Source organism: Pelodiscus sinensis, chromosome 11, assembly GCF_052426305.1.
Source record: "Pelodiscus sinensis isolate ZL-2025 chromosome 11, ASM5242630v1, whole genome shotgun sequence".
NCBI lineage: Eukaryota > Metazoa > Chordata > Testudines > Trionychidae > Pelodiscus > Pelodiscus sinensis.
In genome coordinates this window covers 28,289,932-28,316,052 of record NC_143062.1, presented here as the reverse complement: position 1 = coordinate 28,316,052, position 26,121 = coordinate 28,289,932, and the positions used below count along the sequence as shown (strand labels likewise).

Below are 26,121 nucleotides of genomic sequence, written 5' to 3'. Positions count from 1 at the left end.
ATATTCATTATAGGGAAATATGGTCACCCTACTCATGCATCATCACAGGACTAAGGGGACACACACACACAACCTCCTCCAGACAGGCTGGCAGAATAAGGTAGATCAGTATTATCACCATTTTACAGGTGAGAGGTCAGGGGAAGGTCCGTACACGGACCAATGCCACATGATGACTCAGCAGCCGAGTCGGGAACTCTCCAGTCCCAATCTCTCCAATCCCAATTCCATTTGGAATAGCAGAACAGAATGGCCTGTCAAGAAGCTACAGTGCAGCCTTGCTAGTAATACTGGATTCACTGATGTCCCAGCTTGCCCTCTCCTCTTCAGCTTGTAAAGTTGTGCTTGACTGTTCCCGGCAGTGTATCTGGTCTAGATAGAAATCACTCAAGCAAGAGGGCTCCTACAAAACTCATCCTAATCCTATCTCACTGACTTTCCTGACTGTCAGCCTACAATTTCCTTCAGTGAATTTCACCTCAATCCTGATAGCCAAACCAGCTTGTGCCATCCTAACCCATTCCACTCAAACACAAGCGCCTGCGGGTCTGTACAACCCAGGGTATGGACGCAGGGATATGAGTTTTTCACTTTGAGTGAAAGTGTGTGAATCCAGCCCCAGACAGCAGTGATAAAGCCATTACACTCACTTTTGCCCCTGTCTTCCAGCCTCAGTCAATGTGCACCATTTCTGCCCTGTAGCAATCCCCTTGGCTGATCTTGGACTGTGGTTGAAGAGCCCCAAGGGGAGACAGAACTTGTCTTCTTTGGGGAGAAAGACTGACTGGCAAAGTGGGGCCTTTGAAGAGGAGCCCCTGAGAATCCAGTTTCCCAGCATCCAATGGGGGCACACAGGAAATCTACACAAGAATCTTTCTAGCCATCTGCTCTGAGCTGCTCCTCCAAATTCCATTTGCCCTCCTCTCATACAAATCAAATTCTCCACACCTCCACCCCAACAAGAATGCACGAGCCCACCCAGGGTCCTCAGAGGCATGTGAAACATGACCCATTCTGAGAAACACGGGCAGAGAGGTAGCTGGGCCTCTCTGCTTTTCTCCCAGTATTGTGCGTTGTATTGGCACAATATATCTGCCTTCCATAAGTTCAGTGCACACATGCATACATACACACACACACACTCTCCCCTCTCCTCACTCTCATGTGTGTGCTCCCCTTGATTGTATTTCTGTGGGAATGGCACAGTTGCAGCTGTGTCCTATTTTTCTGTAGTTGATGACCTCAACTTCTTCCTCTCGCTATGGGAATGGCTGTAATGTACGTTGTGTCTCGCTGGGGCTCAACTGCAATTCATCATTATTTTATCTGCTGGAATTTAATTGGATCCTATCAAACTCTCCTGATACTCCCTTTTCCCTTTAAACACTGCTGCAGGAAAGATAAATGTAGGCGCTACTCGGAGAGAGTGCTCGGCTTTTTCAAGCAACATGTCTCAGATTGTAGGCTCCAATCCTATTTCACTCTCGTGGCTGGTTAATTAGAGATATGTATACCGTAGGTGTGCAGCACCCATCACAGGGCATGGATGTATGATTTATGTTCCCCTATAAATATATTCCCGCAAAATGCCCTCACAAACACTATGAGACTTGGCAGTAATGCCGGGGCTTTGATTTTACAACTCCTCTTCCTCTCTCTCTTACCCTTCTCCTTTCCCCTCATCATATTCAAGTGCCTTCCCTCTGATTCACCTGGCCAAGAAACCTGAGTTCAGCACAAAAAGGGACCAGAATATGATCAACAATAATCTGGAGACCCTTGGATTTTGTTCTGATCAAAGCACAAGCCAAATGTTTTCCCCCTTGACACCTGGCCTAGTTTTAACCATTGACACGATGTGAAATCCCACCCACTCACCTCCCACGCCCCTATACTTGCAGCACCATGGTACCATAAGTAGCCTGGCATCTTGTTCAACACTGGAGAAGTGTTGCCAGAGCTTGGAGTCAGGGCTCTAGTTCTCGTTCTGCTAATGGCTTGCTCTGCAGCCTTGGGCAAATCTCTCCAGGACTCAGTTTACTTACTTGTACACCAGGACAATGCTGCCTACTGCGCAAGTGTTGAGAGGCTCACTTAGGTTTTGCATGTGAGCTCCTCGGATGGCAAAGGAAGAATACAGACCAATTGGCTCACCGAAAAACCTTTACATTCTGGATCCAGCCTAATTTCAGGGAAATAGTACAAGAGCGCCTATCACACCCAGTAAGTATCTGCCTGGCTCCCCTCACCACGCCAGGTGGTCGTGGGAGACGAGGAGAGCAGTTTCCAATCACAGGCCATTTTGCCATTGGGATAAAAAGGAAAGGGAGGAACTTGCCGTTCATTTTCCAAAGCAGCAGTTCTGCTGGCGGATGCCTCTCTACACCAGGAACGCCACGGTGGAAGGGACAGAGTTCAAAGAGCCAACGGCTGGAAACCAGAGATAAGATGCATGAAGGATGAGTGACTCTTCAGCAGAGGGTGAGGAGGGAACTGAAAGAGAATGGCCCGAAGGGGCTTTGAAAGCTACAGTTGATATAGCTGCTCACCACCAAGTGTGGCTTTTGTTAAAGCGAAAGGGAAAGAGCTTAGCGCTACATTGCACCTCAAAGTGCCCAAACTACAAATCCAAGTCTGAGCAGAAAGGAGAGTGGAAGTTCATTTCTATTTCATACCATAAAGGGACAGAATGTTTCTAGTGCCCCAGCAACTGACATTTCACTGTGGAAATTCTCAAGAGAAAAAGCTTGCGACAAATCCATTCCTGGTTTACCAGGTTAACTGATTACATAGGATCCCACACAGGAGGGCCTGCAGCAGGATCTGGCACCCCGAAGCATGGGGGGGTCAGCTTCTCCTCCCAGTCTCTCCATGATTGGGGCTGCCAGCTGCTGTTAAGGGTACTGCTTACCAGGTAATCAGTACAAATTCATATCTCTACCTTTAACCCATATTGGATACACCAGAAATTTGTCCCCCTATAATTAAAAAAGAGATTTTCACGGTGTTACTAGCAACATCTCAGATTCTGAAAAACATTGCTGCTTTTTTCACCAGTGTTGCTGTTTACAGCCGCTGGATGAGTGACAATGACTATGTTATATGGATGGCTGGTAGGAAACGGGAGCAGAGGTAAGGGCTTAGGGGAACCGGACAGTTTATCTGAGACTCCTCAACTGCGAGGATGTGCAAATATTTATCAATCTTCTGTTTCACACTATGGCACCGAAACTGTCAACACGTTGTCTGCATAAGTAACTTTTCTCTCAGGTGTGTTAGCGAGACTGAGGCGAGGGGGTTCACTTTCACACTTTTACATGATAAGAAGTTGTAACTGCACAAAGGATACATATTTTAGCTTCAGTGCATCACTATGCCTAACAATAAGGCTGAAGCTTCTATGTCTCTTGAAGGATATTAATTAACCGATGCACTATATTTAAAATTGACATACAAAGAACATTTTTTTAATTTGAGCTTCTGCACCATTTTCGTTTCTTTAGGGAGTATAAGGAAAGCCCAAGAGTGAGGAGGGGGAGCTAGGGAGGTAAAAAAGTGAAAGGGGATTTCTGCTTGTTTTTTAACTTTACAAATAGCAGGAATATCAAATCTGGTGTCCCTTGGTTTTGATGGAGGATGTGTTAGATGTCTCAGAGCATGCATACTGTCAACTCTCATACCTTATTGAATGAAGTGCTGAATTTTGAACAAAGATGTCTTTTCTTGGCCATGTTAACTAGTCATTGGAGTTACATAAATTACCAAAATGAAATATAAGACAACCATCTCTCCATTTAAAAAGCCTCCCCTGCACCTTTCAGGAAAGCATAACTTCCTGTGCAGGTCCCATAAAAGTCATGGAAATTAAGTATGCATTTAAGGATTGTCCTGAATCAGAGGTCTCAATTTCTGTCTCTGATAATTTCAGCATTTCACTAGTTCTCCAGTCACTAGAGAACAGGCCAGACAAGACAACTTTCTAGAATTATAAACATGTCAAATTTAAACAAGAACTTTCCAGCCTTCCTTATCCATCACAAAGAAACAACCAAGGGTAGGAACTCAATATCTCTTCTACCCCCCACTGCAGGTCACCCTTAATTATAGTTAACTGCATGGAAAGTGTGAAGTATTATCATCAAGCCAGATGGACCGAAAAAACATAGAGGAGTAAAATTACAAAGAAGTGTGAAATTTAAGCACCCACTCTAAAGAACAGGCTGGCTCATTGCCTTCAAATGTTACAACAGGCACTGAGTGTACCCAGAAAGTAAAGACAGGTCCTGTCATTTGAGAAAGATTTTTCTTGTGCAAAGTTTTAGAAGGAGAATGCAAATAGGATTTCAGAAAGAATTCTGGGCAAATCTTAGCATCATGGGACTGCAACTGACTAGCCCCGCAATCTGTAAGTCAAGGACAACTTGACCAATTGACTACACCCTGCACAAAGACATTTTGCTTTGCTTTGCTGTCCAGGCACATGTGATCATTTCTAGACCAAACCGGTGTTTCTATACTAGCCAAATGCAACCTTTCAACAATCTTTAATTATGGCAATGTGGGCTCCAACCAGGAGATGCTGTACTGTCCAATGGATACAGCACTGGCCTGGAGGCAGGACACCTGAGTTCTGTCCTGCCTCAGCCACTAAGCTGCTGTGTGATCTGCACGCACTCTGTGCCTGAGTCACTTCTGGTCTATTCAGCCTTTCCGTTCCTCGTGGGCAGGGGCTACCTCTTACGAGGTGTCTGTAGCGGAGAGCAGCTATCACAATGGTCCCTTAGTTACACAAAGAATTCATAAGAGCGGATGGTTCTGTAGTTAAGCTTTGTAAAACACATTCGTGTTACAGACAAAACCTGCTGATTGGTGCCGAAACTAAAGGGCCCTCATGTTCCTTTACGTAAAAGCTCCAGGCAACAGTGTGGCTAATGCACTGTGGCTGGAATGCACAGAGCTGCTCTGAAGATACAGAAGCTGCCTATTGCCCCTAGCACTTCCCATCACCCCTGTTTGCAGGCAGTAGTGGAGTGGGAAGAAATCAGCACAGACTGTGGGTAATTCCCATCCCCAAAACCCCACCTATCCCCTCCCAGCCTCTCTCCCAGGCTTTGCATTTCTATAGACACAGTCTTCTCCCACAGGCTGTGTAACAGATACAACCTTCAAGACCCATTAAGCCAGCCTTCCCGCTACTGTTCAACCACGCCATTTATTTTTATATCGTGTCCGTCAGAACACAGCATCCCAAATCGCTTTAGAGTGAGCTAAGCCGAACCAGACATACAAAGAAAGGGATGGTTTACGAGAAGATTTAGCCCTCTCAACTCCCATGGAAGCCAGCAGGGTTGAGGGCAGACAGCACCCCCCTGGATCGGGCCTTAGGGAACCCATTCTGCATCTCCAGGGGAGGAGGGAGAAGTAGGAGGACAAGTTAAGAGAATGAATCTCCCAGCTGGGAAGGCAGACCCATGCCTAGAGGGGTTGGATTGAGCTGGGGCAGAGAGACGGGATGGAGAACAGAGGTGCAGAATGAATAGGGGACGGAAGGAGATGGGCTGGCGAGAGGGCTGCTCCTCGAATGGGAAAGGTCAGGGAGCAATAAATGCTCACGGGTGACTACCCACCTTAAGGCTGGGAGATCACCGACGCCCACCACCTCCATGCTTCTGCTTTCACATTTGCTGCCTGGCTTCCTTCTCTTCCACTCCGTGGAGAGCAAACCCTGCCAGGCCTCTCGCAGGTACTGGAGCACTCGGGGGGGATGGGGACACAAAGCTGCTCTGCCCTCCTGGGGAGCACAAAGGCAAGGACCCAGCTCTGCCTGGCTGCTCTTGGGAAACACCCCAAGGACTCTGGGTAACTGGCAGACCAGTAAAGGATATGGGTTCTGTATGTGGGTCCAGCAAAGGACGGCTGTGATGTGGGTCCGGATTTTGCCAACACTCAGGTCAGTGGGAGTAACCCTATTGACCTTACCAGGCCTACGCACATGAGTAAAACTTAGCCCATAAATAAGCAACTGCGGGATCAGGGGCTATAGAGCACTGGCTGCGTCTGCACTCTTTTTCCCCAAAGAGGCATCATGCTGCAGGGCCACCTGCCAGTGGAGGTGGCTGGCACAGTCAGTGCAGCCTGGCTGTCCTGCAGGGACTAGGAATCCCCATTCCTCCTCTTGTGCAGCTGACAAATGGCTCCTCCAAAGCACTCCCACCACCAGGCTGCCGAATCCCCCAGCCTCCTAATCAACCCCATTTCAAGCCTTGTGAGCACTGGCAGTTGGGATGCGATTAGGCCACATCCAGGAGCCCGTGTGCTGCAGTAACAGCCTCAAATGGCTGAGCAGGTATTTTGTGTAATTGGCCTCCTGCTGGGGAAATGGCCGTTCGTTCCACTGACCTCGTTCCACTGACCTCGGAAGAATCTTTTACCAGACTCTGATGGAGACGGAGAAGCAGAGGTATCGGCGGGACAGGAACGAGCGCCCAGCTCAGGCCTCCCTTGCTGGGGGGCGAGGGGCGGCAGCCTGATCACGCACCCACACCCCCATCCAGCATGGACTTCCTCATTCCGTTTGTGCTGAGTCATTTAAAACTGGGCTACAAGGAGTCCTGGAAACCAGACTGAGCCCAAGGGGGCAGATGAGACGGAACCTGAGGCAGCTTCCCTCTCTCTACCGGGCTACGCCTTAGTGGAGGACAATCCTGCACCAGCCCCACAGGGGATGGGCAAGGTGGAGCCTGATCAGGCTGCTCCAGCTCTGCATTGGCTTCCTCTCTTCTCCCAAATACAGTCCAGGCAACTCGGCCTCACCCACAGAAGCTCCCCAGAGCCTCTGGGCCCCCAAACCTCGTCCAGCTGCCAGCTGAGACCTGGACTCTGGGCTCAGTGTCTGGGAGGTGGGATTTAAGGCTTGCTAGGCATGAGCAGCCTGTCGAGCACCACAGGAGACAGGGGGAGGCAGGATGGAATGTGGGTGATCTCCCCACCATGAAACTGATCTGAAGGAGCCAGTGACCCCTTGAGAATCTGGACAGCACTCTCTCTAGCAGGGCGGGATTTACATCCTGAGTGTCCCTAAGCACCGGGGCTTCAACACCCCCCCCCCCCCCCATCACACCATGGCTATTAGCTGTAGTGTGCCCCTGCCACTCACAGCAGCTCAGAGCCGCTAACTGCTGGGGAAGGGGACATACCCTGCCACTTTTAGGCATGCTGCCACTCCGCACCCCTCCACCCATAGATTCCCCCACTCCCAATCCTTCACACAGACCCTCTGCTGTTCAGTGCCCCAAGACACACACGATCTCCCCATCCCCCTCTGCCATTCCATACTCCTCACTGCTCAGCACCCCCTCCCCAAATCCCTGAGATCCATTTTCCTTAGCTTTGCCCCTCAGCTGCACTCACCAGCCCCACTGGGGTGTGATTATCCACTGGGCTGAGTGAGGAGCACCCCAGCAGGGCTGCGTGGGGCTGTCTCCCTGTCAGCCAGTCCCACTCCCAGCCACACACCCCTGCCAGGCCCCGCGAGGGGTAAAATTTGAATTTTTAGGCACCCTTAGGTACATGCCTACTGTGCTTAATGGGAAATCCAGCCCTGCTCTCTACAGCCCGTTTGTAGCTCCCATTCACAGCCACATCTCTGTGCAGAAGGCTCTCTTGGTCTCTCACAAAAACAAGACCGTGGCATCTTCCAAGTACAGCTCCCCTTGCTGCTTACCCCCGCCCCACATCTGCGCCTCTCCTGCACTCATACACCTCGGTGTGGGACTTCACGCCATTCCCATAGCTGCATGCCTAGCCTGAGCCCAGCACATGGACACTGGGTAACTGTCCCCTCCCCTTTCCCATTAACATACGGAACCTAGATCTTAGCCTGTTTTCTCCCTTGCATGGTTTCTTCCCAGGAGTTTCCCTGCAGGCCCCTTGGTCCAAGACTCCAGTCATCTCGCTACCAGAAAAATGATGCAGACACTTTATACTGCTGGGACAAGTTCTTGCCCTCCAGCCTTGGAGCTATCCAAGAAGGGGTGCAGCTGCCCTGCTGCCCACCAGCCAGCGCAGGACATAGTAAGTAGCAGGTCCACCAACGTGGAGAGCATCTCCTCTCCCCCAAACATGACATACAATATGGGTAAAGAGTCCTCTTTGCCAACCTCCCTTTCCCAAACCCAAACTTCCGGGGTGGGAGGGGACGCAGAGGGACACTGCGATGTTCTCCAGGCCAGTCCACCTCCCCCACCCCCAGCAAGACCTGCGAGGGGGAGCAGGAAAGGCTGTCTCAAACAACCAGCAGCTTTTCAATAGCTTCCAAATGTCACTTGTGCAGCTGAAGGAAGGGACAGCAGGGAGTGCAGCTCGCGCTGGGCTGCCAACGAGTTTCATGATGCGAGGGACGGAAAATAAATTTTGAAAGGATTAAAGAGAGTGAGAGAGGGGATGGGTCCCTTTCATGCTGCTGAGGAAAGGTTGGTACAGACCCAGCAGCAGGTCAGCAGAGGACCCGCAGTAGCAGCATTCCCTAGAGGTGAAGGAAGGATTGGTACTTTAGATCTGTCTGGTTGCAGGCTCAGCGTGCAGCTGAGGCACACAGCAGCATGGGGCACGCAGAGGGATCACATGGCCTGGCTGTCAAAACCATTCTCCTCTTCATCCCATCCGGAGGGGGGCAGAGAGCCAGCAAAGGGGGGTAGGAATGTGCATCGGCAGAGGGGATTGTGCGGACACTGGGATGCTGGAGGTCTAGACAGAGAGAGCACTGGTGGAAGAATAGGAGCTGGCCAGGAAAAGCATCAGCAGGACTGGGGAGAGGAAGCTGGCTGAGCAGGGAAGAGGGGTGTTGGCAGAGCAGTGTGGGGCAGCTCAGGAATGGAAAAGTAGAGCAGCTGGAGGGCAGTTCAAGGGGTGCTGCTAGAGATGTGTGTAAGAGCTCAGGACTGGAGTAGTCGCGGGGGCTGCAGGTCAGGACTGAGCGCCATCGGCAGAGCTGTGTATGGCAGCCCAGGATAGATGGGCAGCAGCCAAACGGGCAGGGCAAGCGTGACTGGACATGTGTGAGCATGTGTGAGTGAGTGCAATGCTGCATGCAGCAAGCAATTAACTCTGTTCCATTGGTAACGTGGGATCAGGCGCCCTGCGTAAGGGGAAACCAAGTGCAAATAGGGAAGGAGGGGAGCAGGAGCAGATCTCCAACTGCAGCCCAGCTGGCTCCAACCCAGGCTACTTTCTTTGGCTTTCATTAGCAAATTTCCCTGGAAATGTTCATAAAGCCTAGGCGGGTCCCCCCTGGGGTCCCTTTGGCTGCACAGCAGAGGAGGGAGGGGGTGTTGATTCTGCATGGAATAATTCCACCAGGCAATCTCCCATTGCAGCTAGGAGGGGAAAGAGACTGGGAAAGGAAAAGTCAGAGACTGAGGGAAGAGGGGGGCAGGCAGACAGAGCACAAGGAGCTGGAGGATCTCCCCCAAGACCCCACAAACCTACATTTTCCACCTGCCAATCAGGCATGGAAGAGACAAAAACCAGTCAGGGAAAGCAAGGCAGCTGGGGTGGCCTTTACTCCATGGAGTCTGTAGGGCAAGTGGAGAGGAACGACCTGGCACCAAAACACATTCTGGCTGGAGAAGCATCGCGGGAGGTGTCTCAGACACTCCACAGGCACGAATGGTGTTCACACCTTCGCTCTGTGATGGAGGAGTAGCCAGGCCTAGCAGGGCAGGGGCCGTGGACTCACCGAGGTGTTCTGGCACTGGATACTGGTGCTGTTGAAGCGCAGAGCGGTGACACGGGTGGCACTGCCGGGGATGTGGAAGATACATTCGTAGTTGCGCTGGCCGGACTGTGGTTGTGGCAGGTTCTTGGCCGTCAGAGTGATGGGCTTCACCACACCCACAGGGATGTAGATCTGAGTAGAGGGCAGAATCTGCGGGCAGTCCTGCAGGAAGAACAAACAGCAGGCCATGAACTAGTGAGACAAGGCCCTGAAACCCCCTAACACTGAATGACGTCACCACAGGCAGAGATACTCCAGACCCTACTGAAAAACACCCACCTTGAAGGGCCAGGAAAAACCATGAGAGGCAGAACACAGCTGCAAGGGCAGGATCCTGCCCTGTGTGAGAGCAGGGCTTCACGGCTGCTTTGACCAAGGTTCTGCATACTCTGCAGCATGCAGGACCTACCTCTGCAGCACAGCCCCCTGCTTTCCCCTGCACCCCAAATCGGCAAGCTGGAAGATCTGCAGCATCTTTGGATTAATACAGAAAAGGGACAATGTCAATGTCCTCACATCATTCAGCCCCAATGTTGCATCTGTTCCCCCCAGCCCTGTCATTTGCTATTTTTAAGGGGCAGCAGGATACAGTTGAGCAAACATAAGGCACTGTATTACAGCTGTTGAGCCGGCAGGCAGAGTGTGGGAATCAGCTTGCAGTTATTGTATGAACATGTTGGCTGCACGTCTGGTAAAATAATCATCAGCAAAGTAGGTTTTGTTACGTATGGTGTTATCATTAGGTTTCAGGGTTAACACACCGAGGCGAACTCTCTCAGGTTACCCTTCTCAGACCTACTGTTTCAAATGTTGCTGCATCAGTAGCCATAAGTTCACATTTGGACGTATTTCGAAAAACACGGCGCGTTAGGAAAGCCGAGTTCCTGGAATACATTTCTGTGGCAAGGGGCAGATTTTGCAGCAAGTTCTGCAAGAGGGACAGCCTTCCCCTCTCCTCCCCCCTCTCTCCAGTGCATTACCCACCCAAGAAAAAGAGCAGAGTGGTTTTAGAGCTCATCAATGGCACCCCCATGCTCCCAGCCCTAGAGGGCTCTGCTCAGTGGGACCCAGCCAGCGTGCGCAACATGCAGTCAGTGCCACACACCACTCAGCTGTCACATGCTGTACAGCACCCTTGGCATTGATGCAGCACAGACGTGGGGATCCCACATGCCTTACACTTCTGAGCCGGTCAGGCCACTAGAGCCAGCCGAGCAAAGGACAAGTCAGCCACAGGCCAAGGGAAGGAAGGCTCTTTGAAGGCTGCAGGACTATTTGGAAAACAGAGAAGGGAGACTAAACACCAACCCATCCCTGACCGCCCGAGTGAAGCTCCACAGCTTGCTACGAACAGAGCCCTGCTATTCCAGCAGAAGGAAAATGCTGCCTCCCAGTTTGTCCCTTGAACAGCCCCCATGAATCCTAAGCTACAGAGAGCCTAGCCCAGCTGGCCCATGAGGCCCTTTGAATAAGCCACGGCGCTGGCTCCAACTCTCCCAGCAGGTCTGCCCTAGGAATCCAGTGCAGCCCTTGCAAAGGAGAAGCACTCAGTCATGGGGTCCGCAGAAAGCCATTTCTAGACAAGAGGGGCTTAAAACTGGCATGAGTGTGGTATGGGGCACTGATTGGTGACCACATCCACGGCACAAGCCCCGTACTGGAAAGGAGGGTGTCTCGCGCGAGGAACAGGTCACAGCTGCACCAGGAGCTGGATTAATAGTGGAGCAAGCCGGCAGCTAGCACGTGAGACAGAGCTTCACCTTGCCAGCCTCCTGCAGCAGCTCTCGGGGGGGCGGGGGGTGGAGAGGGGTGTCAGGGTCACGCGAATACAAAATGAACCTTTTCATAGCATCCCGTTTCAAGACTCAGGCTGCTCTCTGGTGATCCTCCCTGGTGGCTTGCAAGGCCCAGGAGAGAGGGCAAAGAGCAAAAATAAATGGGTCTGGGCAGAATAACAGCTTGGGATTCCCAAAGGGCCTCCCTTCGGCAACAATAGCCTGATGCAATCCCCAGGCCAGCCTTGCAGGGCCCGGCTGGGGACTAGTGCCCGGGGGCAGCTACTCTTAGCAACACCACCTTTAAATAGGGGAGAGAGAACAACATGTTTTGAACCAAATCAGTCCAAGAACAGAAACGGCACTTTGCACGGGGATCTGCAGCAGCCTCTCCTGGCCACCCTGGTGGGGACAGGGTGGATCAGCCCATTCCCCACACGCATCCCTCACAGCTCTCGCCTGACACAGTGACGGCAATTCCAGTAAGTGGGGCGGGAACTGGAGGCAGGAATAGCAATGCCTGAGGTGCCGTAACAGCCAGGAAAGCTATTCCCAGCCCGCTGCCCCAGCACCTCCCACGAGCCCCCAGGAACACTTGACAGACACAGACCTGCAGCCCCAGGTCAGCAGACACCACCACAGTGAGAGAAGAACCAGGCCGACTTGCCATGGGGTCCCTCAGGCCAGGGCAGGCTTGGTCCCTTCCCAGGACCCTGACTGAGAGGTTAATGGGTAAGCCTTACCCGTTGTACTGGTTCCGGTTAACCCGTGAGGGCTGGAGCAGCTCCCCTGAGGGCTGGAGCAGCTCCCCGCCTGCTTCATGCAGGGGGCTGCTTGCAGGGTCCGGAGCAACCCCTGTCCATGGCAAGCCCAGGCACACCAATCGCAGGCAGGGCTTGCTCCAGCTGGGTGGGAGCTGTCCTCTCCTCCCCCCGCCCCCCCCCCCCCCAGCTTCTTTAATTGGTTAACTGGTTAAATAAAGTTTAACCGATTAAACAATTAAATGTGATTTTATATCCCTAACACTGAACCACCTGCTTTCCAGAGCGCTGAGCAGTAGGGCTCCAGGGTGGGGGTTGTGCTCCCTGATCCTTGCCACCACCAGCAGCTTTTATAATCTCTGTTGTGCGGAGTTGGGAGTGAGACAGAGAAGGAAAGTGACTTGTGCAATGACCTGCAAATGTCCAGGCTCTAGATCTCATTCCCTGGTGATGGAAGAGAGTCTCATTTAGGGCTGTAGTTTACAGGCAGCCCAAATACACCATATTTCACTCACAAGGCTGTAGCTCCTCCCCCAGCCGTCAGGAGACAGAGGATATACCAGTCCCCAGGGGGATGCCCTGCTCCACGCGTTCATTTAACTGCCCCTCCCTGCATACCCATCCTTCTCCTATCCCCCCCAAGCCAACCCGGGGTGCCTACGTCTGTTCCTCCCACAGCCACGGGTGCACCCTCTCCCTAGGCATGGAACGGCCTCCCTGAGCTGCTCAACACGCCCACTGCTCTCAGACCTAGCGCCCCCCTGAAGACCCTCTCCCACCTGCACCAGCAATTCTCTGGCCCTTAAACAACTTGCTTGTGCTCCCTGCAGCCTCTGCTGAGTAAATGCGTGAGCGAATTGCTGGAGCACCCTACCCTGCCAGCTGTCCTGTCACCCCCCTTGCTCAGGCACGTGAGTGTGCAATGGAGAATGCCCCCACCCCAGTGCACACGCACACAGATGATGGTCACACTCGCTTACACAAACGCACAATTAATTCTTCCTTACGCAGACCCACGGATGCGCTTGCTCTCTCTCATACATGTGCACACGCACACACAGAGTTAATGCTCTCACACATGCACACGCACACTCCTGTTTTGCTGAAGGAGCTGAATCCGCCAGCTATGTCACATGCTCTGCATCTGCTGGGAGATGCGTCTCATCCAGCAAAAATCTCACCCGGCTCCAAAACAGGAAGCACCTGGTGCTGGGAGCCCTTTCTAGTGAGCCGCAGGCCCCCTCAGTCCAGCCAAATTGCGTAATGAGGTTTCCGGGGGGGGGGGGGGGGAGTGGCTGCGACTCTCTACCCAGCCCTCCCCGTGTGGTGGCCAGAGGATTTTAACAACCCTGCCACAGCAACTTTGGAGCACCAATTCAAAGGACTGATGAAACTTGCCTGGCGCTCAGTTAATTCCTGTCATGCTGGGCAGGCAGACTGCATATAGCCCACAAAGCTCCCCGTGCCCTTCTGGCTCCCCCTTCCCGACTTCACCACTGAGGAGCAGGGTGGGCGGAGAGTTGGGTTGGTCAAAATCTTTCCGTTTTTCCCCGAGGACTTCTGGGCAACGGGTGGCCGTGTCTGCTTCCCTCCACACCAGGGAGACTTTTCATTAAAAACTACAAATCCCAAAATGTTACTTTTTCAAAGAAAATTCAAAATTTTCCACAAAGCTCCCCCAGCCTTCAAGGCCTGTTTTCCAAGCAGCTCGTCATGGAGCCGTGGCATGCCACAGACAGTCCGTCACGTTACCACGCGCGGTCCAGACAGAGACCAACCGCTGGGACAGGAGTGGATGGCAACCGTGGCTGGAGTCTCCTCAACTCTACAGGCAGCGCAGCAATTGGCTATGAGGCAGAACCTGCTCCAGTTGCCAACTGCACCCCTGCCCTGCCTCCCACACGGAGGCCTCTGTCTGTATCTCTCCATCTCTCGGCCATTCTGACCCTCTCTCTTCCCCTCCATCTGGCCGCTTCTCCCTGTCCCTCAGCTTCCATACACTCTCCTCACCCTCCATCTCTCCTCTCCTCTCCTCTCCTCTCCTCTCCTCTCCTCTCCTCTCCCTCTGTGGACTCTCTTCTCTCCCAACTGATTCCATCAGTGGATGAATCTGTTCTCATTGGCAGGGGAATGGCTGTGGGATATGCACAGTTCTACCCTGCATCCCCAAGTAGTGCCTGTCACAGACCCATGCCCACCTACCCCTGTTAACAGGACAGTACACTGTAAGGAACCAGACTCAGCCATGCCAGGTTCTCAGCTCCCAGCACACTGGAGCTGCTGGGAATCTGGCAGACACTGTTTTCCCTGGGGGAAATGCACAAAAAGACTTACCCACCCCACCCCAAGTTCCCCGTGGAGTTTGTACCGAGTTCACTGCAAGGGCCCAACCCTTGCTCCCCATACAAAAATCTGGTACCCCTGCTATCTTCCTTTTGCAGGAACAGAGCAGCCACCAGAGTGACCAGACCTCCCACCCCAGGGAGGTTTGGAAGTGGAAGTGCAGGGGGTTTTGGCAGCAGACAGGGAGAGCATGTCACTGTCAGTGTTCCCTCAAATTTTTCCATCCATGTGCAGAATACATTTTGTTATGTGCACTGAGGCATGTGGGGATGTGCACCATCAAGAGAAACACATGCTGCCGGCTGTGGGCGCTCTGCTAATCAGCTGGGCAGCATTTGAATCTCTCCTGGGCGGCCTCCCAAGTGCTCAGTTTACAGGGAACACTGGTCAGTGGCCTGAGGAGAAGTGGGTTTGGGTTACCAGGAGCGTCACATGGGGAGGCTAAGCTGGTTTGGACTAGGGATGTTAAGGACTAGTCGATGAGTTGATCCCCCCTCCCCTATCAGATAGAGGCAGCAAAGGAGGGGAAGAGGGGGTACTTCAAAGGGGCAGCGCTGAACAGCTGAGCCCAGGATCAGCTGTGCAGTGCTGCCCCTTTGAAACACCACTCCTTTGAAACTCTCCAGCTGATCCCGGGGTCCAGTGCAGCATTTCCACAGAACCCAGGATCAGCTGCAGAGTCCCCAGCTGACCCCGGGTTCTGGGGAAATGCCATGTGGAACTGTGGTCAGATGGGGGGTCCCCAGGTTATCCTGCGTTCCACTGAAATCCCGCAAGGAGCCCGGATCAGCTGAGGAGTCCCCAGCTGACCCCGGCTCTGCATGGCATTTCAAATCGGCAGCGTAGCATGAAGCCCGGTGTCAGTGGGGGACTCTGAGTACCCACTGGGGACTCTCACGCATTTCAAAGCTGGCCCGCTCCGTGCAGTCCGGAGTCAGCGGGACTTCCTGCTGGCTCCGGGCTGCACGCAGAGTTTCACATTCCTCCTTTGAAATGTACAAGAGCCCCTGGAAGTGCCTACTGACTAGTCAAGTAGTAGATGGAAATTCCATCGACTACTTAACTAGTAAAATAACCGATAGTTAGCATCCCCAGTTTGGACACATGGCAGGGCTGGCTTGCCCTGCTGGTGTGGGTGCAGTTGGTAGCAGGGGTACAGATGCATCGTCCAGCAGGTAAGGCTCTGAACTCTGTCATAAGGTCTGGAGGAGCAGGGAAGACCCTGAACTCACGGCCAGCCACAGTTTCTTGCTTTGTGGGTTGGTCACATTGGAGAGTCACTCCTTACTACACCTTCCACCCAAAGGGGCCTTGCCAGGCTCCCAAGGAAGGCCATCTACCCCCGCCCGGGCTTTGATCCTTTCTGGGGGAAAACAGAGAAGCAGCGAGTCTTTTCAGTGCTTCAGGGATGCCTCAAAGCCCAACCGGGTCTCTACAGCTCAGAGCAGCACCTGCTCCTGGGCCCGGAGGAAAAGCTGGCTGCATTCAGCCCAGGAGCTCTGCACAGACCACTGAAGCCTTCAGAGCACAAGCCACTCACAGCCCTCACGGATTTCATGGCTAGCTCCCCTGCACACAGGACCCTGCCTCCACAGAGCAGCACTGGAAGATCGTTCAGTCTGAATTGCCAGTTGTTCCCCTGCCACCCCTAGGAGCCAGGAGGGAAAAGGGGAAGGAGATGGGTGCTCCTGCTCGTCCCCTATCACCACTGCCTTCCCTCCCTCTGCATTTCTAGGGAAAGCCCAGGGGACCAAAGCGCAATGTGGAAACCAGGGCCTCCACAGTCGAGGGACTCCAAGTCCCAGGACAGGGGCTTAATTCTCACGGGCAGCAAGAAATCCGCAGGGCGCTAGCTGTTCACAGGCACACCCTGGGCAATCACATAGACATGTGCAATGAGTGATGGCTCCTACCAACCTGCGATCCCTCCTGCCCGCTCTGATGAGCCAGCAAGCATGTGCTGGGATGCCCAGCTTCCATACATCCGCACACAGACCACATCTTGTGCGCTGCCAGCGCCTAGGCGCCTCCAGGGGAACGCACTGCTCCCTGCGAAGTGTGCCAGATGGGCCCAGGTAGAACATGCCCTTGATTACAAGGAGACCTTACTGGACAATGACAGCACAGCAGGCGCAAGCAGAAAACCAGCAAGGGAAGGGTTAAGGCTCTGCCTGGGCGCAGGAAAAGGTTGCCATTACTTCACTGGCCACACTCAGACAAGCTGAAATTCTGCCAGCGCAAGGGAGAGGCAGAGGCACGCCCACAAAAGGCTAGAAATTCAGGGGTCAGGTCGAGTCTCTGTTCTTGCTCTGACCTGCAGACAATGGCCCAGCACCAAGGAGGACGACAGCAATCTCTACACACTCGCGGGGCTGGTTAGGGTCATTGTCTGGAGGTGTCTCATTTGAAAACAGGCTTTGTAGGGAGAGTGGCAGGCCACGCTGGGCCCAGCCAGGAGGGGTAGCCTGGGAAAGCAAACAGTCCGCCAGTACCTCCCCTCCCCTGACAGGATCAGCTCGGCTATCCCAAGGGAAAGTGGTCTCATTTGAGCTATCCCAAGCCTCAGGCCTGCCTGAGTCTAGCCACAATGCTTAGCCAGGGCCTGTTCTCACCCAGGCTGGAGGGTGCCAAGTCTCAAGCTTTGGCCTCTGGGAAGAGCCCATCTCTCACAAAACAAGAGCCTGAGGGTATTTCCAGATGCTTTTAGATCGGTAGTGCCAAAATTCTGCCTGCCAAGGTTTGCACATGCAAACCCAGCTAACGTGTGTGCACAACACATGGAGTCATGCCTCTAACAGGCTGAGCACGCCCAATGCTGACCGTACAGCTTGCAGATGCAATTTTGGAGCTGGCCAAAAATGTGAGCTCTGAAGTGCAAGCTGCTCCGGCAAACAGCAACTTTGGGCTCCATGTTCACTGAGCTTCACTGATGCCAGACCATGTATCTGAGACATTCTGAAGCATGCAAGGCCGGGTCATCTTGCCTTGCTCATGGAACAGCAGGATCAGGCCCACCACTTGCATGAGTAAGGCATGTGGGATCTGGCCTATCATAAATAAAGTCGCTCCTTCACACGTAAGTGGCCGTTGCACAAGAGTAATTGTGCTGCTGATGGCTGGGCTCTGGATGAGTAATTGCCCAGTTCTCCGCTTCCTTCCTGGAGGGCCCAGGCTCCCAGAAATGACAAAAGAGAGGGGGGGGAGGAGAAAAATGAATTGTTCATTGCTGGAAGCTTGACCTATTCAATGCTGAGCAGACGCTCGTCAGCCTGGAGCGGCTGCAGCGACAGGAGTCAGGGTAGAACCGATGCAGCGCGAGGGAAATGAAAAATACCAATGAGGGTGCTTTGGCTGCACTGGCACTCGCAGCCGAATCCATCTAATGCTGCACATGAGCCACCCACGGGGTGGAACCAACTCACAAGCATCCCAGGACACCGACCAACAGCCCTCTTGCTAGGCACCCAAGAGACACCAGCAGCAAGAGAAGAGAAAAGGCTCCCAATGGTTATAGGGAGGGGGCTCTCTCACAGGAAACTTCTGTTCACCCTAAGCAAGGGAGCAGAACTGGACTGGGGCAAGGGAGTCAATTGGGTGGGCTACTGACAAACTCACCAGCCAGCAGGGGGAAGGCCAACCAAGGGTATATGTGAGGGACAGCTTTGGATAAGAAGCAAGTATCTCGGGTGTGGGGGAACAGGAGGGAAGACTTGAGAACTGTGGAGGAGGAGTGGCTATGGGGAAAATAAATCTGTGAAGTGAGGTGGGGGCCAGTGATAATGGGGGGCAATGTTCTCGTGGATTCAGCGCTTCTCGCAGACAGGAGGGCTGACTGTGTTCTACAGGAAGGTGGCCCCTCCTGGGGAGGTGAATGTCCCTGAGCCAGCTGCTATTTCATAAACCCAGAGAGAAGAAAACAACTTTGCTGCTTTTTTATACACAAGAGGGTATAAGCTTTCCTCTCCCTCCCTAGGCCCACTCCTAGTCTGGCACCTCTGATGTGACATGAGTTCTAACCAGGTCTCAGCCTCCCCACTAGTGGGAAGGCAGGAAAGAACTGCCCGAGGTCAACTTTGCCAAATGCTTTCCCCAGAAAGAAACACATTTGAACAATCCCCTTCAAGAAGGCCCCTTGCTCCTTTCTTGGTACCATGCCCCAGCAGAGAAAGGTGAAAGCGCCTAACAGGCGTCTGGATGGAAGGAGGACAACACACACTGCGTCTAAAGCAAGGATAAGGATTGTGCTCAGAAAGCCTCACTATCTCCAGCCCTCTCTGCTGACTGATGGAGGAAGGCAAATGGGAAGGTTGACTTCCGAGGACAGCTAATTCCGCCTCCAAACCAGAGGCCTCTCCAAGAACAGGTGTATTTTTCAGCCAGCTTTCAGCAGAGGATGGTTCTTGGCGAGCTAACCTCTGTGCCTAACGCTGATCCATCCAACGGAAATGCAAGCTGAAGATCGATCTTCGAGGGCAGCCAGCCAAGGCAATAATGCACTGCAGTGCTGCTTTTAAGCTGATCAGCCCCAGATGGGAGTGGGAGATGAGGCCTTTACAAACAGTTTGACTCAGACAGGAACACACTTGTTTTAAAAACAACATCGACACCACCTCTCCCAGGTGTTTACAAAGGCTTGTTCCTTGTGGTGTATCAGCAAACCAGGGGGCTGGCTACATCTACACAACAAGCTAGGGGGTGTGGTTCCCAGTTCACACAGACATACTCATGCCAGCTCTCTTCGGAGCTCGTGCACGAGAAAGAGGAGTTGGGCACAGCAGCATGTGCAGTGGCAGCACAGTGTTAGCCGCCCGGAGTACAAATCTGTCTGAACCCCATGAAAATGTAAGCCAACTGCTAGCCTGTGCCACCACCCACAGCTGCCTGCAGTACCACAACCACACTACTACTTTGTGTGCAACAGCTCAGACGAGAGCTAGCACGAGCATGTCTCCTCTTGCAGTCCCAATGTGGACTTAGGAACTATATTGAGCCTATGTGGTGACAGTGACACAGGCTGTGTTACTCCATCAGGGAGCTAGAGAGAACCACACACTCTGCCTGAGCCCAGGAATTCAACACAGCTAGGCTCTGCCTCTCCCTTGCAGCAGAGGGCATGGCCTCCCCCCTGCAATATGCAGATGCGTAAGTGTTAGACGCTGGACAAGATGAACAGGTGCAGTTCAACTGCAATAAAACAGCCACTAGCCTATGGGTGTCTTTCACTTGGAACACAGCAAAGCACCCATTCGGGCTCACAGAGTCCCAGAAACACACACATTACAAGGGGCCACCACTCTGACCACTCAGCCATTTCCTTGCCTTGGGCGACTCAATCTAAAGCTTCCAGCATGGCAAGGGTTAGTGTCACCGCCAACAAAACTGAGCTGCAAAGGGGACGTGATGGACCAGCCAAGGGGAAGCAATTCCAGGCAAGTAGCAGTTTTTAATAGAGCGCTCCTAACACATGGCTTTTTAAGGGAGCCCTTTTCTTCCAATTTAGCAGAGGGTGACAGCAAGCGCAGGACTCGGTCTAACACAGACACCCCCGGGGAGAGAGAAACCCTCATTACTCACTGGCTCTCCAAAGCAGGCTGGGCAGCCAGCAACACAGGATAACAAGGCCAGCAGCCACGCATGTTGGAATTGGAAGGGGGATTCGACTGCTGGCTTCAGGGCATCTGCACATCCCCACAGGCGGTCAGGAAGGAAATTTTCATTGACCCCCACCTCTAGGACACTGTGGAAACGTCAATGTGGATTTGCAGATGGAAGCATGCACTGGGCCCCAGCAGGAATGTGCAGGAAGGACCTGTGGTCACCATCCAGAGCTAAATCCAGCTGCATTAACTCTTTAGTCCTGTGAAAGGGCCTATAACACAGCACAAGTGAAATCCTTACTCCACTGAAGTCAATGGTCTCACCGTACGTTTTGTAGCTTCACAAGCCCTGGTACCACAACACCACATGCAGTCCTCATTTCCTCTTACTGCTGGAGGGTCATAGGACATTTCCCACAGGCAATGGGAGCTCTGGCCTACGTGTTCAGAAGTGACTAGTGTTGCTGGGTGCTCAACCTGAGACACGTTAAAGGGGCCTGCTTTGGAGAGGGCAGATGCTCTCATACTGAAAATCAGGCCTCTGTAACAGGGCCTTAGGTTGGACACCCAAAAATCACCAATGACTTCAAAAGGCAGGCCCTTCATTTGAGCCATCTAGAGCTAGCCTGAACAAAGCATATGCTGGCCAGACCAGCTCCTGAAGGAATGCACTGGGGACAGTGTTCCCTGTAAGATGGGCACTTGTGCAGCCGCTCAGGAGAGATTCAAATGCCACCCAGCTCATTAGCAGAATGTACACTGTTAGGTTTTTAGTTTTTACTAGTGGCACACATTTGCACATGCTTCAGTGCACACAAAATTATTCTGCACATGGATGGAAAAGATTAGAGGGAACATTGGCCGGGGAGGTCTTATGAGCCAGTTTCCCACACCATTTGTGGCCATGGCTGTTCATAGTGAGACATATACAGGGTGACCTTCATTTATGCCTGTACACACTGGGGTTGCAAAGTTTTAAGAGACTAGCTGGAAATCTGGCCTAATTTCTACAAGTCTCAAACTCCACAAAGTAACTGGAATTAAATGACTGGGGAGCCTCCAATAGCTACAGCACATGAAGGGTTAACAAACTCTCTAACTTGGTAGTGGGTTTGCAGCTGCCTTGATAAGATAAGGCAGGGGGAGGGGAGAAGCACCAGTGACCTGGTTTGTAATGGACATACTGCCCCCCAGGCCTCACTCTTAATGGCTCGCACAGTGACTGAGCATCAGGACAAGCTGATGATGCCACTGTGGGCTAAACAGGCAGGGAAGCAGCTCAACACAATGCCCACAACTACATCCATCACTGTCCAGCCAACAGAAACCAAAAGCAAACCCTGGCTGGGGGGCTACAGGCCTGAGGCCTTCACGGATTTAGGAAGATTTTGGGGGGCAAAGAATGGTCAGCTTTAGAAAATACCTTTCCCCTACTGCAGCTCTACGCATCTGTCCCTCACAAGTCAGCAAACAGTTCATGTCAAAAACCAAAGCAGAGCAGATGGGAGGTGCCTGGAGATTTGGGGGAGAGGGGGTTACGGCTCCTTACCTCAGACATGTTGACACGCCCCTCCTGGAAGGAGCAGTCAGCAGCGTTGTGGGTGCAGATGTGCCGATATTTACACCAGTGGCATGGGAAGGAGCCATTCACACAGGACAGGCAGCTGTAGGGATAGAGAGCCAAAACTGTGAGGCAGTCACCATCTCGTATGGTCCCAAAGCACCTTACAGATCACAACAGGGACCATTCCTCCACCCGCAGAAATGCAGCCACTTCGAGGGCTACATTGGCAGCCCATGGCAATATTAGACCAGACAATAATGTAGGACAAGAGGTGAAACCTGCAGAGGGGATTTAGGGAGGCAGAATGGAATTACCCACAGTCAAATCTTTGCCAGCAGATAGGTGTTCACATCCTGATTCTTGCTTAAAGTGCCCCGGGATTTTTAATCAGCATGAAAAGTCAGAGCCTCTATTTCACATCTTAGCCCAAGGCTGTATCTGGTGCAGCACAGAACCACCTAACATCACCTTGGAGGCAACACACAGCCAGAGGGGAGCGCATCCCTTACTGTGCCACCCACCCTGCTATCTGCAGCACAGACCTCCTTAGCCCCACCCTCGGGCCCTGGAACAGTGCTTAGTCAGGGGGGAGACAAGACCCTTCTGTGGCAGTCACCTCTCCACTCCCCATGTCTGGGCCATGGGGTCAGTCTGGATTCTAACATAGCATCCACTCCAGGGACTGTTAATAAAGTTTACAGCCCTCCCTGGCTCCTCCGCTTGCCCCAGCCTCGTGCTCAACACATGCCATGTGGTCAAAGGCAGGGGACCTGTGACCCCTCTCTCTAACTTGTAGCGCTGAGCCCTTCCCTTCCCGCCTGCTCATGAGGGGGCGGGATTGCACACTCTGTGTGCTTTATTTGGGGTTTTATGAAAGGCAATTTCAGCAAACAGAGTCAGAACAAGGCCCCTCCACAGAAGGGAGGAAAAGCCCTTTGCATTAATGCGCATTCATTCCGAGGAAAATTATAACTGGCCAAAGGTTGTGTCAGATTAACATTTCATGACTGTAGCGCCTTTCACTTGCTCACAATGCAATGTGTGTGACCCCCTCTATCGGCCCCCTCCCACATCCTCATCACTCACTGGGCTGTGTGTGAGTGTGTTTCCCACCCCCTGTTCTGGTTGTTAGTGCGTCTCAATCCCTCCCTCCCCCGTGCTCTGTCTCCTTCTGTCTGATTGCATGTCTGTTTCCCCCTTTTCTCTAGTTGAGCACCACTCTCTCTCTACACCCCACCCCCATTCCTCTGTGTGACAAAGTGGGGATTGTATTCACTCTGTTTGCTATATTATACGTGATTTCTACTATCCTGTAGTAATCCTGTGTGTGCCTCAGTTTCCCTGTTTCCCTGAACACTGCTCTACTATCTAGATGGGGATGGGAATTGCTGTGACTCACTGAGAAAGCGTGCAGCCCATCATGTAATGGTCCCTGTAACCTGAGTCTGGGAGGAGGTGTGACCAGGAGACACCTTTTGCCCAGGAAGGTGGGGCTGTGGGAGACAGGGAGCTATTGCTGGGGGTGGGTTCCTCAAGGGGGCTTGGAGCAGGATGGGGGAACAGGGCCCAAGGCCCTTCTGCCCTAGATGGGTTGTACTGTCTGCTCCTGATTCCTGTGCTAACAACAAGTCTGTTCTACACTGTATCCCTGTGAACCAGTCAGTAAACTTTCTGTGCTACCTGCTGGCTGAGAGCCACATCTGGCTGCAGACAGGGGTGCAGGGCCTGGTGGCTCCCCCACACCTCACTGACACTCTGCACCTCCCCAGGGCCACGTTCACCACTGTTTGATCCCATGAGCTGCACTCCTATACTTTGAAGTCCCTTTGTCAGAGACGCCTGGCAAAGGGGCAGCTTTGGAAGGATGGAGACATGGCAGGCAGGAAGCCTTTACTGAGCACAAGCGGGGCTGGATGCAAAAAGGAGACCAAGTGTTACCTCAGCACTCAGTGAGTCCTGGAGAAACTGAGGAGCTCCCTAAGCCTGCAGCATCAGAATGACACAGGGCCCCCTGACACACCCACTACAGCATTTGCCTGGTGTAATAATCCACACTGGCCTTGGCCGGGAGGCTGTGCCCAGGGATTAAGTGTGAAATACCACACAGAGGGGCTAGGGCGGGGGGGGGGCTATGCTCATGCTGGAGCGTCCTGTGGGGGAGAACAAGCTCTGCTAGATTCATATTAGCTTTCGATCCTGCTCCATGTGTCAATGCTTCCTTGGCTCTATTACAAACCCTCCCAGGATTGCTCACCTGGAAAAAATTCTACTAACCTGTGGTATTTTGGCCTTGCTGCATATTCACCAGGCCGAGGGCTAATCACACTCAGCTAGCATGTTTGCCAAGGCATTAAACCCTGTCCGTGCTCAGTGCTCACACACTTTCAAACAGTCCCTGGTTTAAAATGGGCCAGTTAACATCTTCTTCCAAAACAATTCTCCTAGTCTAGACAAGGCCGCCCTCCTTTTATAAGGTACATTCCGTAAGCCTTGTCCCAAGCACATGAACGGCCTGTTTCAGGCCCAGGAAGAGCTGGCAGAGTATCTCTAATACAAATGGCGATCTCACATATCACAGGCAGAATCCCAGCTCTAAGCCACCACCCGGTATTGACATGGTTATCAAGTAGCTGTTTCGCACAGAGCAAGCACCTTCATAAATGAACGGGGAGTCTCTCGGTGACACCAAACAACACAGTGCCTCACATATCACTGCTTCATAGGTCAAATCTCCTCACTGCTGCAGAGGCATGGGGAGTAGGTATCTCCACTGGGAAGGTGCAGTTCAGGCCTGCACCACTTGAGTCTTGACACCACAACAGCTGCCTCTCAAAGGGCTCCATCAGGACATGGTGCTATCACAAATCCACCAGACCCTAATTTAATCCAGGACTCTGACTCTCAAGCCAGGCTCTCAAGAAGCAAGAGCATCCCAGGGAACTAAACCCGGCCTGCTGGTTGGTAGACTGGCAGCAGGAGAGAGGGGGAGAGAACAAGGAGGAGGAAATAACTTGCCCTTTAAAAAAAAAGAAAAATGAACAACGGTACAAGGTGTGTTACCTCAACAAAGGGCTTGCCCTGCTGCCATTGTCCCCACTAGAGCAGAGCTGGACCGCCGGCAATTACATGAAAACACAGACACACCCTTACATACAAGGGGCCCTTGGCAGGAATGAGTCCGTTGCACTGCCTAGAGTGGAAAGATTGCTCTTAAACTCCAGCTCTGAACAAAACAGGCTTCCATGACAGTGTACCCTGTGGGGCTTGGCGGGGAGGAGCCTAGATCTGCAATGTAAGGAAACAGACAGGACACCTGCCAAAAAGGAGGCTCAAACAAATTCAGGACTCATGTTGAATTCCTCTCCCCCCTGGCTGAGCTGTCACCTCAGAGGTGCTGGGATAACACAAGGCTGGTGAGCGTGACTCTGATGCCTGGTCAGACAGATCAAGGTACAGGCAGCTTCTGTACAAATCCACACACCTGGGGCTCCACAGGGTTGGAGCTCTTTGCTCTAGAGTTTCACACCCCATTACATATACAGCAGTAGCTTTTTAAATCCACGTGCACACGCTAAGGAAATATTTAATTAAGCTGCTTGCAAAGGGGCTGAAGTCATTTCCATGTTTCGCTCACGTTTTCACTTCCAAATGAACAGCCCTTGTTGCTTTACCCACAAATATGTTAATTGAGATGCTCCTTATGCAAATATATGCAATTTTATTTCAGCTGCAGATATTCAACTTAAAAGCACAGCTGTAGCCTCCTATCTCCAGTAGCTTTGATGGGGTGGTGCAGAGTGGAAAAAAAACAACAAACAACAAAGCAAAAGGACTGCTCCTATCCTCCCTCAAGCAGAAACGGGAAGGCAAGCAAATCTGCTATCAGAGAGGACTGGCAATTTAACAGGGCTGGCCTGACCATGAGGCAAACTGAGGCAGCCGCCTCAGGTGCCAGACTGTGGGGGGGCACCACTAGGACCCAGAGTGTAGAACATTGTCTGCTGCTGGTGCATATGTATTCTCTCTGCTCTAGATGCACAGAGATGGTGGAGTGCTGTGCTGGAGGAAAGAGGGCACAAGAGACATAACAGGCAAGCAGGAGAAAAGGGGACATGGGGGCGTCATTTGAACTCCCCGCCTCAGGTGCCAAAATGTTGTGGGCAGCCCTGGGCAATTAGTTTGGGTGGCCCACAGGTACAAGCAGAAATTAAGAGGATAAACTGGAGCTCTGGCGAATACAGGCAGAACATGAAGAAACATTTCCTAGTTTTGAGATTTTTCAGGCTGTTTCAGAGTCTCTGATGCC

At 52.5% G+C, this 26,121-nt stretch overlaps 1 protein-coding gene across 6 annotated transcripts in view; it reads right to left on the bottom strand.

Annotated features, from left to right (window-relative positions):
• PLXNA1 (plexin A1) overlaps positions 1–26,121 on the bottom strand; it is a 356,659-nt gene that overhangs the window by 93,918 nt on the left and 236,620 nt on the right. For all 6 annotated transcript variants that reach the window (XM_075938783.2, XM_075938786.2, XM_075938785.2 and 3 more), the window contains 2 exons: positions 21,801–21,915; positions 9,737–9,937 (listed from right to left, as the gene is read on the bottom strand). In XM_075938783.2, the coding sequence (XP_075794898.1) occupies positions 9,737–9,937; positions 21,801–21,915 (316 nt within the window). The remainder of the gene's footprint in view (positions 1–9,736; positions 9,938–21,800; positions 21,916–26,121) is intronic.